This window comes from Pteropus medius, unplaced genomic scaffold (assembly GCF_902729225.1).
Source record: "Pteropus medius unplaced genomic scaffold, Ma_sr-lr_union100, whole genome shotgun sequence".
Taxonomy (NCBI): domain Eukaryota; kingdom Metazoa; phylum Chordata; class Mammalia; order Chiroptera; family Pteropodidae; genus Pteropus; species Pteropus medius.
Window position 1 is genome coordinate 615,981 of NW_024353789.1, and position 18,284 is coordinate 634,264.

An 18,284-nucleotide genomic window follows, 5' to 3' on the forward strand; every position below is an offset into this window, starting at 1 on the left:
GGCTACTAAATGTTCCTACATATGATGTTTCTCATTTATTCAAAAGGCCTATGGAAAACTTACACCTTCCTGGCAAGCTATTCCATAAATGTTGCACCTTTTGATGAAAACTTTAATGTAGGGACATTTAGATTTGTGTTTAAAGCCTAAGAATCTGCTGCAAAGGAGAGAGCCATTATTTTCCTCCCTATGGTGAAAGACCATCAGGTTTCTTATCTAACTCTAGGAACTCCCTTTAACTTTAAAATCCTATGACTAAGAAAGGACCAACTGTGAAAACAATGTATGGGCAGGACACTCCAGCACAGTCTTTGCAGAAACATGTTTTTCAAACAACTTTTGTTAAGATTCTGAAAGTAGAAATGGTGACTGCCAGGGATGATGTTTCTATAAAGATGTCAACCTCCTACCACACATGGGTGGCACAACCATAAAGAATGCTGCTTAGCTTTATTCTGAGGCTGCAGCAATTCTTCAGGCTTGTTTTTCAAACTTTTGTTTTCCAGTTTTACTATACATATCTCATTGATATGCAAAAGTATACAACTGAAAATATTTTAAACTCCACTTATTATACATTTACATAACTGATGTTATCAACAGTGAATCAAAAGAAAGTCCTAGAGTCTTCTTGACAATAATCTGCTTACAGTTTCAAAGCTTGTAGAACCCATACATTAATCCATAAACGTTTGCCACATCCAGAGTTACTTGTGAGAGTTTTTTAGACCTACTATACTTTCCTTTGAAGTCGTGGCATAACCAAGCCAACCAGGTCTTCCCTTAAACTTTTTTTTCTTGTATTTTGTGTGAACTCTGAAAGTGTTTTCGGTAGGCTTTAGATTTTATTCAGTTGTATAATTAAAGACTGAATTCTTTATTTGGAATGAAATATTCTTGTCTTACACAGTAGGTAATAAAAAGGAATAACGTATACACATTATTAACCATAAATGAAAAGAGAAAACCAGTGCAAAATGCGGCAGACAATACATCTCTAACATATTGTAAAGGCTGATACCAGGACAACACTACTTCAGAAAGGTGCCAGAAAAATGGTGAATGTGTGAAAACAAAGAAAAATATTGTGTTTATAGAGTGCAGAAAGTTTCCCAGATTCTGACAGAGCCCATGCATTTCTGCACCCAGAATACACTCAGAGAATAATTTAACCATGACAATAGGGACTACAGAAAATGGTATATTGTGTATAAACCTGGCCTCTCTAATCGCCTCCTTATGTGCCTGGAACATCTTGACGTTGTTCATGTTCGACTGCCAATATTTCACATATCCTCCGTGGTCTGCTGTCAACATCCACATGTCATTATGTGACCAAGTCATGGCCCTCACTGGGCTATCGTGAGCCTGTAAAAACATAAAACATATGTAAACATTATATGCAAGAATATATGATGAAAGGCTTTAGAGCATATATTAACTCACAACAATGATTTGTTCAACTGTAAGTTTAAAATACCAATAAAGCTACTATGTCTTAAGTTCTTCACTGTACCACAGAAAGAAGCTACCATCTGAAGATTACTGTTACCTGTAATATTGTTTCAAAATTGAAAGTGAGTCCATTCCACAAAGTAAACTCTCCACTAGAAGCTCCAGTGACCAACCGTCTTCCTTCTGGAGTCCACTGGAGAAGAAAAAAAGACAGGTTATACAAGTCCACAAATTCTCAACCTTCATTTTTAAAACACACAAAGTCTTTATTTATAAAATATCCAATAATCAACATTGAGTAGACAATACTAACTTTCACTTAAGTGTAGCTCACATTTATAAGCAAGTACTTTGTCAAAAAGAACTTATTAACAGTACAGGGAAAACTCTTACACTTTACATTATTAACTAAATTAAAAATAGTATGTGCATTATGAATACCTTGCTAAGTTACAAAGACCTACACACTCTAAAGAGTATTTCAAAACAAAATCTGCATAGGCCACATTTTCCTAAGATGCATGGCAGACTAACATAAGTAAGATGTCCAGTCACGAGAAAATCTCAAAGACTGAAGGATTTCATTTATTATAAAAACTAATGGACCAATTCAGGCAGAAAAGTTACCAGTGTTTTATGAAAACACAGCATAACAGTAAGTACACATTTAAGGATATCAAGGTTATTATTAAAGGTCTCCTCCATTCACAGTATCGAATAGTAACAAGTCTTACGTTGATCTCTCAGGAAAAAAAAATATATAATAGTTTCCTAACACTATACCAATATTTTAATGTCACGATTTTCATATTGAAGGGAACCTGTAGCATGTGTAGCAACTCAAAACACATCGTATTTTTCTTTTTATTTTCAAAAGTCTCTATGATAGATTACACACTCATTTTCCCCAGAAGATATAAATACATGAAATATCAATACAACAATCCTATTTTCCAAAATAAAACCTGTGACAAAGAGTTGAAAACTTCAAGTGTGCTTATAGAAACAGCAGAATAATTTACATTAAATGAAGACTATTTGGTAAATTACACAGATATAGATGACAGTCTGGCTTTTCATCGCTTACCTGCAGATTATGATTTTTATTATGAATAAAATCCTCCTACTTTCCCAGTTTGTTTTCTGCTATGCATCTCAACCCAGTGAATACAACAGTCAACCAAACTGTAGACACAGGACCCAGTTTTTGTCTTAATACCCTGTAATTTGGACTATACTTCTACTATGTGCAAATTTCTCTTAAAACTTTATTAGCTTGAGGTAAAAAAGAAATTTACCCATTTAAGATATAGGATATAGAATGCTCAGATTTTATTCATTTCAAAAAAGGTTTTCTGTGTTAAGAGGATATTAAGATTAGCTGCACATCATACCCCCCCTTTACCAAATTCCATGGCAAATGAAATTATCCTACACACTGGTTGGTTCTACTAACACAAAAGACACTGAAATAAGTGTTTCTTTATTGATGTTTCTATTGCTTTAGGCCTCTAAAGCAAAAAGGAGGCCTCGGACTGACTGCAACATCTTTATGGAGCTCAAACCAGCATCTCTTCCAGCCCTTCTGAGTTCTCTATGCTGTCTATCACACTCCCTAATATCAGAGCGCTAATTTTGCTCATTTTCCACAGTGTTTGCTATTACTATCTTTTCTCTGTCCCATTGTTTTTTAAATTTTTATTTGCTCAACTTTTACTATTAGCTATCTGACATTTCTGGACCCGATATGTGCACTGTTTAACAAATCACAAAAAAGATGATTATATTATTACCTATAGGACTATTAACTGGATGCCTGGGAGACAGAGATGGAGCTTTTTACTAAAAACTCCTTCAAATTTCAATATTTTGAACCACATCCATGTACTATTTCAAAAGTATATTTTTAAAATTTCAGTGAAAATGTTTTGAATACCTACTATGTACCTTCGTGGGACTGACAGTGATGGTCTACCACTGGTCTTCAGCTCTTCTCAGGTATTTTCCTTCCTAATAACACCTTTTCATATACCTTGAGATGCTGCTTTCTAAACAGCAACAAAAGTATTCCTATTCAAAAGGAAGTCTGAGACATGTCAAAATATACAACTATGGCCAGCTCAGAAGGAATTCTATGAAAATTGCAACATGAAGAAAACAATCCAAAAGTAATATCTTACTAAAATGTGGATATAGTGGATGAGTATTTGAGAATAAAACTATTAGCAATACACTGATTTTTATCCCAGTTATACATTTAAAATAATGTTTAATTTTCTTTATTCTGTTAAATATATTTGCAGACTAATTCAGGATTAATTTTTCTAAAAATATCCAACAGAATACTTACTCTAACAACAAACACAGGACACTTTACTTTATTTGTTGATGTTCGAACAAATTTTGTTGTTACTGCATTCATAGGATTATTCAACATCCCTATAGGTGGGACGAGCTGTTAAAAAAAAAAAAAAAAGCATTTTAAGAACTCCTGATTATGCATAGGGCATAAACTAGAAACATGGCAAATGGCAAAGTTACTATTTCAACATTGAAAGACAAATTCAGGACTACATAGGACTTTCAAAAAACTATAATAATTACAATTCATCTATATTAATTAAGAAAACTGACAAACAGTAAAGTTAAATGCCAATTATTACTAAACAAACAACAAAATCAAGTACATTCCCCTAATTATATCTCAAAAATAACATGATTAAACATGTTCACAGTAAGTTAAATTTAAAATTAACTTTCCTGTTACACAGACTTTGAGGCAGTGCTATCTTTTGTTGGACGCTGTTGCTTTAAGCCACAAATCAAAAGTTCACCCATCATTAGATTAAAAGGAAAATTTAAGTTGAGATAAAAAAATAACCCATGGTTTACACAGATACATTATCTCTTTAGGAATATTTTAATTATAAAAATGTAAAGATAAATATCCATGTTTGAATTTCAAATCACATATTTTTATGTTCAAATGTCCAAGCAAAGAGGTTGTATAGTAAGCTAGTACGACATATCTTATACTTACGTCATTATAATAACCTGCATCAGGCTGAATTGCCCGCATATCTCTCTGGTCTCTTTGCCATATTCTATTCTGTTAAAAATAAATTAATGAATCAATTGATATATGGTCTAATTGCATTCAACATGAAACTAAAGTAAATATTAACAAAATGTAAGCTGTTATTACATGGGGAAAAAACAGAATTAAAACTTTTGTTATGTCTTAAAACATACATAATAGTTGGTCTCTTATCCTACTGACATTGTTTAGAACTTCCCTCTTCTCTTTACTCACATTATTCCCAACCAATCATCCACGATGCTGCTGTTGACCCCGACACAATCTCACTGACCATATATACCTTAATAAAAGGAAAAAGGTAAGGGGTACAGAGACATTCCCAATTCTTTCAAAATCCTCAGCACTAAACAATTCTTCATATCTTGCCCTTGATTTTCTTAATTCCTCTCAAACTTTCCTAGTCTAGTTTTCCAAATGAAATACATGGAAAAGCCTAGATCTGTCTTTACCACTTAATCTTTTTCTCCTATGTGCCCACAACATACTAATCATGCCCAATATACTAATAGGTCTTCAACAACACATCTCAGGTAATGAAAAAAAGACCATTTTTCTTCATAGGAAACCAGAGAAGATCAAAATCCAGTTAAAATAATAAGAATTACTGATGAAAAGCAAATCACAGAGGCTAATTCCTAGGTGAAGACAAGTAAACAAAGAACTCAAAAGGGAAAAATGCTGAGCTGATAAAGGTTTGTTTAGGCAAACTCCTACTCTACCTTTATTTGCCATCTCAGAGTTGCTTTCACTCTGTAGGGCTATGGTAGGTGCTCAACTCTCAAGCAGACCCCTTTTCCCTAACAATAAAAGCTACCTACTACTACCAGGTATTTGGGGAGTCCCTTGTTCCTAGCACCAGTGTCCTGGACATGCAAAGTCGCTCTTCTATAAACATGTTCTCATGGAAATGGTCCTACGTCGGGAATCTTTTAACATTTCACATACACTATGTTTAACAAGTATTTTAAGACTGTCCTAGGGAGTAAAGTATCCTCTTCTGAGGCTTGTTGTGAACCTTTAGAACAAAGCCTATTTCTAAACTAGAGTCTAACTGTAATAATTTTTGTGAAGATGATTCATGCAGAGATTAAAAAAAAAAAGTACTGGTGATTAGCCTCATCTGAAATCCCACGAATTCAAGAAGCACAGATATATTTATTATCCTGCATTTTTAAAACTTTCCCCTTTTTAAAATACCAAAGTTTGGTCACCTGAAGCAGATGAACTGGACTTACCTCTAAATACTTAATTACAGACGGATTATAGTCTATAGTTTTTCGGTTTACTGCTTTTCTCATTCGTTTTCCATCAAAGGTAAGTTGCTGCATTGCTTGCTGCTGTGCAAAATCAGGTCGCTTATAAAACAGTTGTCGAGGTGCCTGGTGTTGGAACCTTGGCATATGGAAAAAACGAGGAGGAGAACCGATTTCTGTAGCCATGGTGATGTTTTATTTCTAGGACCCTAGAGTAGAGAAAAAGTACTTTCACTACAAATGTCAGCACTGAAAACATTTGTAAATGAACATTTTTATATATTTTTTCCTAATATGCATCATTTCTAGCTTTTGGCCAAGTTATTTACAAAATGAACTATTAGATTTAATGGCAGAGATCAGTTTAAGCATTTGAAAAAAAGCCAATTCATAGAGTAATTGCTAATAAAAGCATTTGTTGTAAAATTCAGTCTCATGGAAGAAAAAAACCACAATTCCTAACAGCTTGGGGTGAGTAGGTTTGTTAGGCCAGAGAAAGTGTGTGTGGGGGGAGTGTGTGTCTGTGTGGCCCAGTGTGTGTGTGTGTGTGTGTGTGTAGAGTGGGTGAATGGGGAGGAGGGAGGAATCACTGAGGGAGAATCACTGAGAACTGTTCACATTTTTAAAATGAAGTGTTTGATAATAATCATTTTAAGTTTATTGTAAGACCCCCATTTTATACAAAAGTCACTAAAAAATTTTTAAACTTAACTTTTGTCCTTTTAAATTTCCTAAGAATAGTGTAGAAAGAGAAATAAACTATCCTATTTCACACAATACTAAAAGTATGTATATCTAATTTCAGGCTCCAAGTAACTACCACAGAAACTAATTTCTCAGTATGTGTAGTTACATATTTATTTAAGCAACATTAAGCTAATATCTGAACAGAAAAACTGTTGAGCTTGTAGTTTTTCAATGTTAATGCTCTCCAATTAAAGTTACATTCCAATAATACAAATATGCATGATTTACAAATACATTTTAAGCATATTTTCTAAATCAGACAATGAAAACCACATAAAAAAGGTTAGGAATAGGTTCATCTGTAATCATTCTCTGCATGGGATGGTGGATATACTTCAACAAAATTTATGGTTAATTTCTCAATGTAAAAGTATTCTATAAAAGAATATATAGCAGTGAGCACCCATGGTTTTAGAAGGTCGGTCATTTGTAATTTTTAAAGCTGAGCTTCCTGTTTGTTATATCAGGTGGGTTTTTTTACATAACATGGATTATTCACTTTTGGATTTCACATACATAGAATTCAGAAAATAAATCTATGACCATAATGCTTTCTCAGTTACACAATGTAATCATTATTAGTATCAAAACATTATTTGGAGAGTGTATGCACTAGCATATGGTTAATAAATTCTACCTCTGCATATTAAAAAAAAAAAAAGCATTTCCACATTTTTGTTTTAAAAGCAGGAAAGACTGTACTTGCCATTATTTTTCTATGTTTTTAATATTTGCTTTCTTCATTCAAGACACTAAATTAAAAACCTGGAAAAAAAATGCTTAGTGCTACTTCATTAATCCTTGTGACTTGTCTTCCCTGAAACCATTTAATAATAACAGGGACAGAAGGAGGAAAGAAGGGGAAAAAGAGGGTAGGGGGTGAAATGTTAGGGGTAGGAGTGTAGAGGTGGGGGAGTGGTGGTAAAAGTCCCGACTTTCACAATACCAAAAATAAACAGTGTGATAAAATGTGCATTTAATATGTATTATTTCCACTAGTCTGGAGCAATCTCAGAGGTTCCTGACAAATGTTAATCAGTAATAAGATGAGAAACATTCTCTTAGGGCTGTGTGTGAATTCAATTAGAATGTAAGCATTTGACTCAAGGTTGGTGAGGGTATCTGTTTGCTCAGCTATCCCATGCAACTAAGTTTCAGCATCCAGATTTCAACTAATGGCTTCAATTCAGATGTCAAGGCCAGTAATTCTAAAAGGATGTATGAAAAGTGTATTTTTAAATTACTATTTTTTCATTTTACAATCATCGAATTTCTAATTTTATTAGAATAAGATTATCCTAACATTCTAGTTTCTAATAGTAATATCAAAGGAGGCTTAAAAATTATTCAGCCAAAAAAGGAATGAAGTACTGATTCATTCAACATGGATAAATCTTAAAAACATTATATAAGTGAAAGAAGCCAAACATAAAAGGTCTCATATCATATGACTCCATTTATATGAAAAATCCAGAACAGGTTCACAGAAACAGAAAGCAGATTAGTAGTTGGCATGAGGAAGGGAGGAAAGAATAATATTGCTTAATAGGAATGAGGTTTCCTTTGGGGGTGGTGAAAATGTTTTGGAACTAGATAAAGGTGGTGGTGGGTGGTGGCTACAAACACTGTGAATGTATTCAGTAGCGCTGAATTGGACACTTCCAAATAGTTAAAACAGAAAATTTTGTTATGTGACTTTTACCTCAATTCAAGAATCTAATCCACTGAAAAAGTTTTTTAGATGGAAGGTAGATGAAATATTAACAGAAACTTGATGGTAGTGAAGTTGGGTACTGGGTACACGGCTACAGAGCACTACCCAAGAGCCAAATCAAGGATCTACTGTACAAATATGAGAAAAATGACTGAAGTCGAATGCAAAACAATATGTTGTTACTAACACTCATGAATAATTCACACGTTAAAGAGAGAAAAAAATATACTCCCTTAGAGGATGGGAGAAAATATCTTCTCATTTACAAATTCTTTGAATAAAATCTGTTCTGAAAAAAGACCAATGGTGAAGTGCTACTTTGTGATCCAGATATAAAGGTCCAACATGAAGAAAAAGAAAATTAGAAGTACAATTATGTTCTAAATCAAGACCCAGACCTAAAATAAAACAAAAACAAAATTCCTCACAATAGTGACCGGTCTTCACCTATGTCTTACACACTTCAGTTTCACTTCCTGCAAAGTGTTATTACTTGCCCCAAGTAAAAACAGAGTCTCATAGTAGCTGTTATGAACTAAATTATGTCCCCCCCACAAATTCATATGTTGAAGTTTTAACCTCCAGGACCTCAGAATGTGACTGTATTTGGAGACAGGGCTCTAATCCTAATGACTGGTATACTTTTAAGAGGAGATTAAGACACAGAAGGAAGGCCATGTGAAAACACAGGGAAAGACAGTCATCTACAAGTCAAAGTAGAGGGGCCTCAGAAAAAAATCAACCCTGCTCACACCTTAATCTTGGACTCCAAAACTGAGAAAATAAATTTCTGTTGTTTAAGCCTCTAAGTCTATGGTACTGTGTTAATAAGGCAGCCCTAGCTAATTATTTTCGTGGCAGAGTCAGAGCAAAATACCTGGACCTTCTGACTGTCCTTCAACATGGGTTGCAAAAAGATTCTTCAGCAATTATGTAATAGCTTTCTCTGAGGACAGCAGAAAATTCAATACATGAGGTTGAAATATCAGTGATTCAGACAGAAAGAACCATCACTCTAGTCATTAAAACTATCTTTCAGGCTTCACTCAGGACTATACTTCAAGGAACTCTATGTAACCAAATGCAAAAAAAGAAATAAGAGCTCTACCCTTCTTAAAAAAAATAATTACTGTGATTTCTACACACTGCAGCATTCACTTGCACACCATGATTTAAACTAGAAGTCACGATTGTCTCCAAAGCATATTCATCTCATATCTGGTATAGAGGGTGATGGAGACAGAGGGAGTAGGAGGAGGGACAAGAGAGAAACTGAAGTAGCAAAGGACAAGTAATTTGCCTATGGTTATTAAATATATACTAACGATAGAACCAAATTGCTAAAGAAAAAAGTCCACCTGAAACACTGAATTAATCATGTCTTTCTTGTACACACATGCCTTTGATGTTTTGAGCACAATTTTATCAAGTGCCTATCCCCCACACATCAGGCACAGCATATTTTTCTGATTCACTGTAAATCACTTCTAATTTCATACTTTGTGGCATTTGGTCCTCGTTCCTCTTTTTTGGCAAATACAGAGACTCCTGGGTTCATAAAACTTTGCAGTATATCCTTAGCCTTCAAGCTTTCAACTACTCCCCCAAATTAGGCAAGACACTCAACTCCGCATCTGTTTTCTCAACCTGGATAATGACGTTAACATAGATTACTTCCAAGATTCTTTTTCCTAAAAATATTATTTTGCATGAAATATATTATTCCTTTAGCCTATGTAGTGACTGGTCTATATAACAAAATAAAATATCCAGACTTATTTCTCCAATGTTTGCGTGCACAAATCCGTATCATTGTAATTCTGCTTCTTGTCCCAACTATCACAAAATAATTTTTTATAATCTTAGCCATGTTATAGTCCCAAAATTATATTTGAAGTGGATAGAAAAAAAGCCATGTTTTTCTTTAAAAAAAGTCATTAGAAATTTCACATTGTAGAATTGTTCTTTAAAACAATAATTCATTTTACTGAACCTAAACCTCTAAAGTAATAAAAACCGTGGACAAGTACCAACAAAACCTCAAAAACTGGAGTAACAATGAATAGCAGAATGAACAGGATAGAATTCATAAGGGAAGTAAGACAAACTGGAAATTATACAGAAAAATTAAGAGATAATGAGCAGGCACTACCAAAATCACTGTGGCAGTTACCAGATACAGGCTATGAATAAACACACACTTAGCTGTTGAAATAGCTGAAAAATCCCAGTGGCATAAAGAAGTACAATAAGAAATGCAATTCATCTCAAGAGTTAATCAATGAGCATTAATTACTTTACTTGACAGGCACTAAAGACAGAAAGACGCACACAAAGTCTGCTTTCAAAAGACTGACGAGTTTATCAGAAGAGCTCAAAAAGAAAGCACTATGAGAATCTACTACTACATTGACAATCTACTACGCCTGTCTGCCAGGACTGTTATATAGGCAATAGGGATACATGATAGAATGCTTATAGCATAATGCAGCCTTAAGAAATCTGAGATAGGTCTACAGCTATGCCACCCTGAACAAGCCCTAAATCATCTGATCTTGGAAGCTAAGCAGGGTCGGGCCTGGTTAGTACTTGGATGGGAGACCACCTAGGAAGATCAGGTGCTATAGAGTAAAAAATAAAAAAATAAGGGATTGTAAAATGACAAGGTCCTTGTAATCTTTGAGGTCAACCAAGGGTTGCCTCGCCTAAAAGAAAGAAAGCAAAAAAAAAGTTTGAGATAGGATAGGAAAAGGCGGGAGGAAAAGACACTGTGAGGAAAGAAACAAAATAAGTGACACAATCTCATTCACTCAGCATACTATAGCCAGCATTATCTCTTCCCCAACCAAACATAATCCAAGATAATCTTTCCCCAAACATTTCTGACTCTATTAATCATAGCTGAGCTCCAACTACAACACAGGTGAAAGATATTTTTATAGGACCATATCCTTGCTAAAACTTGACTAATCCTACAAATTCAATCCAAAATGAATTTACCAAATGCTTCATATAATGGAATAAAAGATCTCTAAACTACAATTCAGGAGAGTAGAACTGAGGCTCTACATCAAAAAAATTCCTATGACCTAAAGGGTCAGGAGTGGGCCTAAGGTAATGTTTCTTCTTTAAACAGGAAGTCATACCCTATTGGTGGTTCCCGATATCAAAGTGACTGGTATAACCAGCATAAATTTAAAAAATAGAATATATTGATTGTACATTTTTAAGTAAAAAACTGCTTTTGTGAAACTTGTTTCAGTTGTACATGTGTGTATGCTGGATCACAATGTAAAAAAAATTATTTTCTTCCTGATAATCTGTCAAAAATGGAAACAAATGGCTTAATATTAACAAACCATTAAATGAAAACCAAGGTTTCCTATCCATGCATCTTCCGTTTATAAACAGTTAATTCCTGCTGCCACTGTGTATCCATAGTCAAAGAAGTTCACAGATAACATCTGTTTAGTGTGGGTACTGTGCCTGGCTACAGTCTCTATGGCACCCAAGTATGGTCCAATTATCAAACTCAACAATCCTTACTGTGTCAACCACTAATCACAGCTGATCAGCACAAGAAAGCTTGTTTTGCCAAATGAGATGAATTCTAACCAAAGGCAAATTATTAATGCATTAAATAGCCAGGATAGCGAACACAATTGCAGTAGGGCTTTTAAAAAAAAAACAATAAATGGTTTTAAGATCCCTATTCTCATTAACACGGATGTGTCTGGTCCTCAAGGTCAGAACCTCAGCCTGGGAACCTCTATTTTAGATCGTGTATCTCCAGACCAGTGGGTCCTGGGATGGATAATCTCCCCTAAAAGAGACTTGATACCTAATCTGTCACAGAACTTTGAGGGGATCTACATGAGTAGTAAACAAGGCCAATAACAAAATGATCAACATGTTCTCTTTTTCTTCATTGTCCAATCTTTAATAAATGTGAATCCTGAACAAATCAGGAGAAATTATACAAGAATGAACAAGAAGGCAGCTGTTTAAATAGGTAATTTTTAAAAGTTCACATGATTCTATATCTTCACTGTGGTATACAAACCTATCCAAAAGATTACATACTCTATGCCTCCACTTACATGACATTGTTGAAAAAAACAAAATGACAAATGGAGAACAGATCAGTGATTGCCAGGAGTTAGGGATGGGGGTGAAGGTGTGATTATAAAAGAGGAATCCTTATAGTGATGAACTGTTAAGTATCTTGACTATGGTGGTGGCTACACATGCATATACATATCAATGAAACTGCAGACACACACACACAAATCAGTATAAGTAAAACTCAAGAAATCTAAATAAAATCTGTAGATTATATCAATGTCAATATCCAGCTTGTGATATTGTGTTCTGCAAGTTGTTACCAATGGAAGAAACTAAGGTACACGGGATCCCTCTGTATTATTTCTTACAAATGTGTTGAATATAAAATTATCTCAAAAAGAAATCAATTTAAAAAGTTAACATCAGCAATTTGCTAATTGATAAGATCAAACCACCCACGTCGAGAACACACACATGGAATAGTCAACTAAAGGCAAGCATTTTAAAACTGCTACTATAAATTTGTTGATGACTACAGTTGACATTAAAGATCAATCTTAACTCCCAATGTAGGCGTTTTCCAACTATTATAGCTTTCAGCCACAGACTTAGCTGCATAATTTTTCATAACTTGCAGTAAACAGCTACTAGTGTATACTTAGCTATAAGGTTACTGAAACATTTTAGTAGACACTGCACTGTCCAGTTTAATACATGTTACTTGACACTGTACTTGGGCTTTTTACATTTAGTTTTCTGTACCATTTCAAACACTAACTTTAATATTTATTGCATATATAACCACAAATCCGGCTGTCTACTTAATTAGAAAGTAACAACTCTATTATTTCAACAGTGTGATTCTGGGATAAAGAAACCTGTACCATCAACTAACTGTTCTCAAAAGAGATAAAGTCAATGGTTACTGGGTGTAGTTTCTCTTGTTAGCATACAAATCAAGAGGATTTTCCCATTTTTACACTGGTTTTTAAACTGAATTATACATTAATCTATCAAATATTTAAAGCATTTAAAACTGGGCAAACTAATTCTCCCTGGATTGCTGAATTCACCTATGCAAAAGTAAACAAAAACTATGTCACATTTTCTAGATAAGGTAAACATAAAGTGACCCCCCAAATTAAGAATAAAGAATTCAAAGTTTCAAGTATGAGCTGAGGCCAGTAGTCCCCAAAGCCAGCCTTTAAGGTTCTCATATTCACTCTGATTTAATGGTATGGGGATATTAACTGGGCAGCAGAGATTTTTCAAAGTTCCCTGGTAGTAATGAAGTACAGCAAAATTTGGGAACCACTGGACTATAACTTGGGTGGCTTACTTGTGAAAGTTTCCTTACAACAGCAAGTTCTTAAACTTTTTATTTCAGGACCCCTTTATGCTTAAAAATTGAGGATTCCCCCAAATTTGTTTACTGTGGTATTTATATCTATAGATACTTGCACATCAGAAATTAAAACAGAAACATACAAAGTATTTAATTCACTTTAAAATGATAAACAATATAACGGTTTCCCCTTCCCCAACAACTAGTGAGAAGAGTGACATTGTTTTTTATATTTTTATAAATATCTTTAATGTCTAGCTTAATTGAAAACAGATGGATTCGCATGTATACTTCTGCATTTAATCTGTTGCAATGTTATTTTTGGGTTGAAGTATATGAAAAATATCTGGACCCACGAAGATATATATATGGAAAAAGAGTATTTTAATAACCTCAGATAATGTAATATTCTCTGATATTCCAAGAAAATTTGACAAGTCATAGTTTATTAAATATTAACTATAATGTATCACCTGAAATCACATCAATAAGCTTTTTGAACTCTGTCACATTTAAAGGCACTGGTTTATATGGCACCTTGGAACTTTCACCCAAGCATGATTACAACATTATGCATTAATCATTTGGAAAACACTGGTTCCACAGAATTATACATATCTAAATGTCGCATTTCATATAAAAAAATAATCATTTTTATTAAAATCACCATTGGTCTTATTATAAAAACTATTAATTATTGGGAAATTCAATTTCACATGGCAGGCAAAAGTTTTCCAAAACTTAATTTTTATCACCGACAACAAATATGAATGTTTTCCTTGAAGCAACAGTTTACCTATATTGATGTTACAGAAGAACAGTTGCCATATACTCATCTGAATACTAAAGCTGGTCAATCTCTTCTTTTAAATTTAGCATTTTTATACAGACTTTTTTTTAAAGCAGTTTTAGGTCCACAGCAAAACTGAGAAAGTACAGCATACACTCCCTCCCCCCACAACATCCAGTATCAGAGTGGTACATTTGTTAAAGTCATTGTACTAACACTGATGCATCATTATCACTCAAAGCCCACAGCGTACATGAGGGCTCCCTCTTGGTATTGTACATCTTACGGATTTTGACAAATGTATTCAGATTAGCTTCTTTCACTCAGTAATTTGTATTTAAGGTCTCTCCGTGTCTTTGATTTGATAGTTCATTTCTTTTTAGTGTTGAATATAATTCCACCGTCTGTTTATCCATTCACCTACAGAAGAACATCTTGGTTGCTTCTAAGTTTTGGTAATAATGAATAAAGCTACTATAAATATTCATGTACAGGTTTCTGTATGGACATGTTTTCAATTCATTTGAGTAATTACCAAAGAGCATGACTGCTAGATCCACTGGTAAAAGTATGCTTAGTTTTTTAAGAAAATGACAAATTGTCCAAAGTGGCTATTCCATTTCTGCATTCCCATCAACAATGAATGTGAGTTCTTGTTCCATATCCTCATCAGCATTTGGTGGTGTCAGTGTCTGGGATTTTAGAAAACCTAACAGGTGTGCAGTGTTATCCCACTGTTTTAATTTGCAATTCTCAAATGATGTATGACTTGAGCATCTTTCCATATGCTTACTTGACACCTGTATATCTTCTTTGGTGATGTATCTGTTCAGATCTTTTGCCCATATTTTAATTTTTCATTTTCTTATTATTAAATTTTAAGAGTTCTTTGTATATTGTAGACCTTTATCAGATACATCTTCTGCAAACATTTATTTTCCCAGTCTGAGGTCTGTCGTTCATATTCTTGATTTATTTTTAAAGTTTTATGCAATAAAATGCACTTCTTGGTATACATTTTTAAGCTTTGACAAATGTACAGAATTATGGAACAAGCACAATCAAGATGCAGAACGGTGCTATTATCCCCATATATTCCTTCAAACTGGCCCTCTGTTAGCAATCTCCTACCACTACTCCTGGCCCCGACGACCACTGATCTTAATTGAAATTGATAGTCTACAATAAACATGTTTAGGTATTAGATCGTAGAGTCCAGAGATATAGGTAATAGGCTTTAACTAAATGTTTCAATTGCTTTGGTTGTCACATAGCTTATAGTCAAAGATTAAGAAAGTACGTTAGTCATATGCTGAAGGCCTGCCTGTAAAGCAAGTTCCAGGAGAAATGTTTAAGAGTAAAATAAACTCTGAGAGAAGAGAAAAATGTAGCTAGTTTAGCACAAAATGATTTAGGTCTTTGTTAGCTTGCATATGGTAACCACTTGCTTCTTGCCTGGAACCCCTTGTTCTCATAATTTAGGTATGTTACTGATGTGGTGCCTCTTTGTCAAGCAGCAGTAGACAACTTCAGGGTAACAAAGAGAATTTATGAATTTGTTTTGCAGAAAGAATAGATGCCTTTAAGAAAGTTGTGACCAACTGTTGATGTCCAGAAGTCTGGTTGCACAAAATGTTATCTGTGACTGAAAAGACATAGACATTTCCCACAGTTTCCTGAAACTCCCCCTCCCTTACTCCCTAGCCGCGTAAAAACTCCCTACTTTGCTTTTGCGGGGAAGACAGGTTTGAGCAATCTTGCTCTTCCATCCTCTTGCTTTGGCCAAATTAAATAAACTTTTCTCTATCTTCAAGCACCGGTGCCTCAGTGTTTAGCTTACTAGCGCTTCATGTACACAAACCTGAATTTTGGGGGTGGTTCAGTAACAATGTTTCCCATCACTCTTGCTTTTGCCTCTTCCAGAATGCCATATGTATAGAATCATACCTTCTGTATCGTTTTGATTCTGGCATTTCTTATTTAGCATAATACTTCTGAGATTCATCAATGTTATTGCAAGTATCAAGAAATCTTTTTTTTTTTAGATGAATTCTATGGATGTTAGTTTGTTTATGCATTCACCAATTCAAGGACATTTAGATTGTTTGCAGTACCTGGCAATTTGAACAAAACTGCTATAAATAATCATGTGTAGTTTTTGTGTGTGTGAACATACGCTTTCATTTTTCTTGGATAAATATCTAGGATTGAAACTGCTGAGTCATATAAGTTTAACTAGCGGGAAATTGCCAATCTTTTCAAAAAGGCTGTACCATTTACATTCCCACCAGCAAAGTATCAAAGTTCCAGTTGCTCTACACCCTCACCAATACTTGGTATTGTCAGCTAGAGTGAAGGAAGAGTTGTTTGTTTTGTGTCTTAGTTATTCTAATAAGTGAATGGTAGTACCTCATTGTGGTTTTAATTTGCATTTCACTAACGATGTAGAGAATCTTTTCAGGTGTTTATTTACCACCAATATATCTTTCTCCAGCAAAGCTTCTCTTTCAATCTTTGCCTATTTTTCTATTGGGTTGTTTTCTTATTGTTGAGTTTTGAGAGTCCTTCTGTAATCTACATACAAATTCTTTGTCATATATGTGATTTGCAAATATTTTCCCTCAGTCTGCCACTTCTTTTCTTTCTCTTCATTGTACCTTTTTTCCCCCACTCTTTAATTCTCACCCCTAATTTCCACCCCTGACCTATGGATGGTTGCCATTTCCCCTTAAGAACTGGATCTCTGAAGGTGTGATGTCTCCTCCCACATGTTCGCGGTGTACACCCAGGGCCTGGAACACTGGCACACTTGGGGGGCCTGGTGCACCCAGGGTACGGTCCGCAGCTCCACTTGGGGCACAAACCCAGGACCTGTGTGTAAAGCAGATGTGCTAACCACTACGCAATGAAGCCACCCCCATCTCTTCATTGTACCTTTCAAAGAGAAGTTTTAAGTACAATGAAATCCTACTTATTAATTTGTGTTTTTGATCTTATCTAAGAAATCCTTATCTCAGCCAAAGTTACAAAGATTTTTCTCCTGTGTTGTCTTCTGCCAATTTTACTGTGTCACATGTAAAATTTAGATATATGATGTATTCTGAGTTCATTTCTACATTAAGTATTATAGATACGTTGAGATTCTCTCCTTTTTTTCCTCATATGATGTCCAATTATTCTGACACCATATGTTGGAAAAAAAGACTTTTTCTACTGAGTCACCTTTACACCTTCGTCAAAATCAACTGATTATATTTTGTGGGGGTCTACCTCAGTACCTTGATTACTGTAACCTTACAGAAAGTCTTGAAATCAGCTAGATTTCAGATGAGATTCTCCAACTATATTGTTCTTTACCAAAAGTGTTTTAGCAACTTGTTCCTTTGTCATCTCATAATTTTAAAAAGCAGTTTATCACTATCTACAAGAAAAAATGTTGCTGAAATTCTGATCTGGGTGGGTCAATTTGAAGAGACATGACATCTAAGCAATACCGAGTCTTCACAATCACAAGCAGATAATTCTCTACAATTACATAAGCCTTCTTTGATTTTTTTCATCAGTGTTTTGTAGCTTTCCTGTATACATTTTGACAAATTTATACCTATTTTTGGTGCTAAATGGTACTGCTTTTTACTGATTTCCATTTCCAGTTGTCCAGTTGGTTAGTATATAGAAATACAATTTTTACACATTGTCCATATATCCTACAACCTTGTTAAACTCACTAGTTCTGGAAACTTTCTAGATTCCTTGAGGTTTTCTGCAATCATGTAATCTGCAAATAGGGGTCATTTTATTTCTTCCTTTCTGTT

At 34.4% G+C, this 18,284-nt stretch overlaps 1 protein-coding gene and 1 pseudogene across 3 annotated transcripts in view; one reads left to right on the top strand and one right to left on the bottom strand.

Moving 5' to 3' along the window:
* The window catches only part of WDR33 (WD repeat domain 33), an 82,832-nt gene that overhangs the window by 51,789 nt on the left and 12,759 nt on the right, over positions 1–18,284 (bottom strand). For all 3 annotated transcript variants that reach the window (XM_039851273.1, XM_039851274.1, XM_039851275.1), the window contains exons 2-6: positions 5,791–6,017; positions 4,496–4,564; positions 3,806–3,910; positions 1,553–1,648; positions 1,217–1,368 (exon numbers count right to left, since the gene is read on the bottom strand). In XM_039851273.1, coding sequence (XP_039707207.1) covers positions 1,217–1,368; positions 1,553–1,648; positions 3,806–3,910; positions 4,496–4,564; positions 5,791–5,994 — 626 coding nt within the window. In that variant the 5' untranslated portion in view covers positions 5,995–6,017. The remainder of the gene's footprint in view (positions 1–1,216; positions 1,369–1,552; positions 1,649–3,805; positions 3,911–4,495; positions 4,565–5,790; positions 6,018–18,284) is intronic.
* LOC120593460 (uncharacterized) lies at positions 10,781–10,899 on the top strand (annotated as a pseudogene).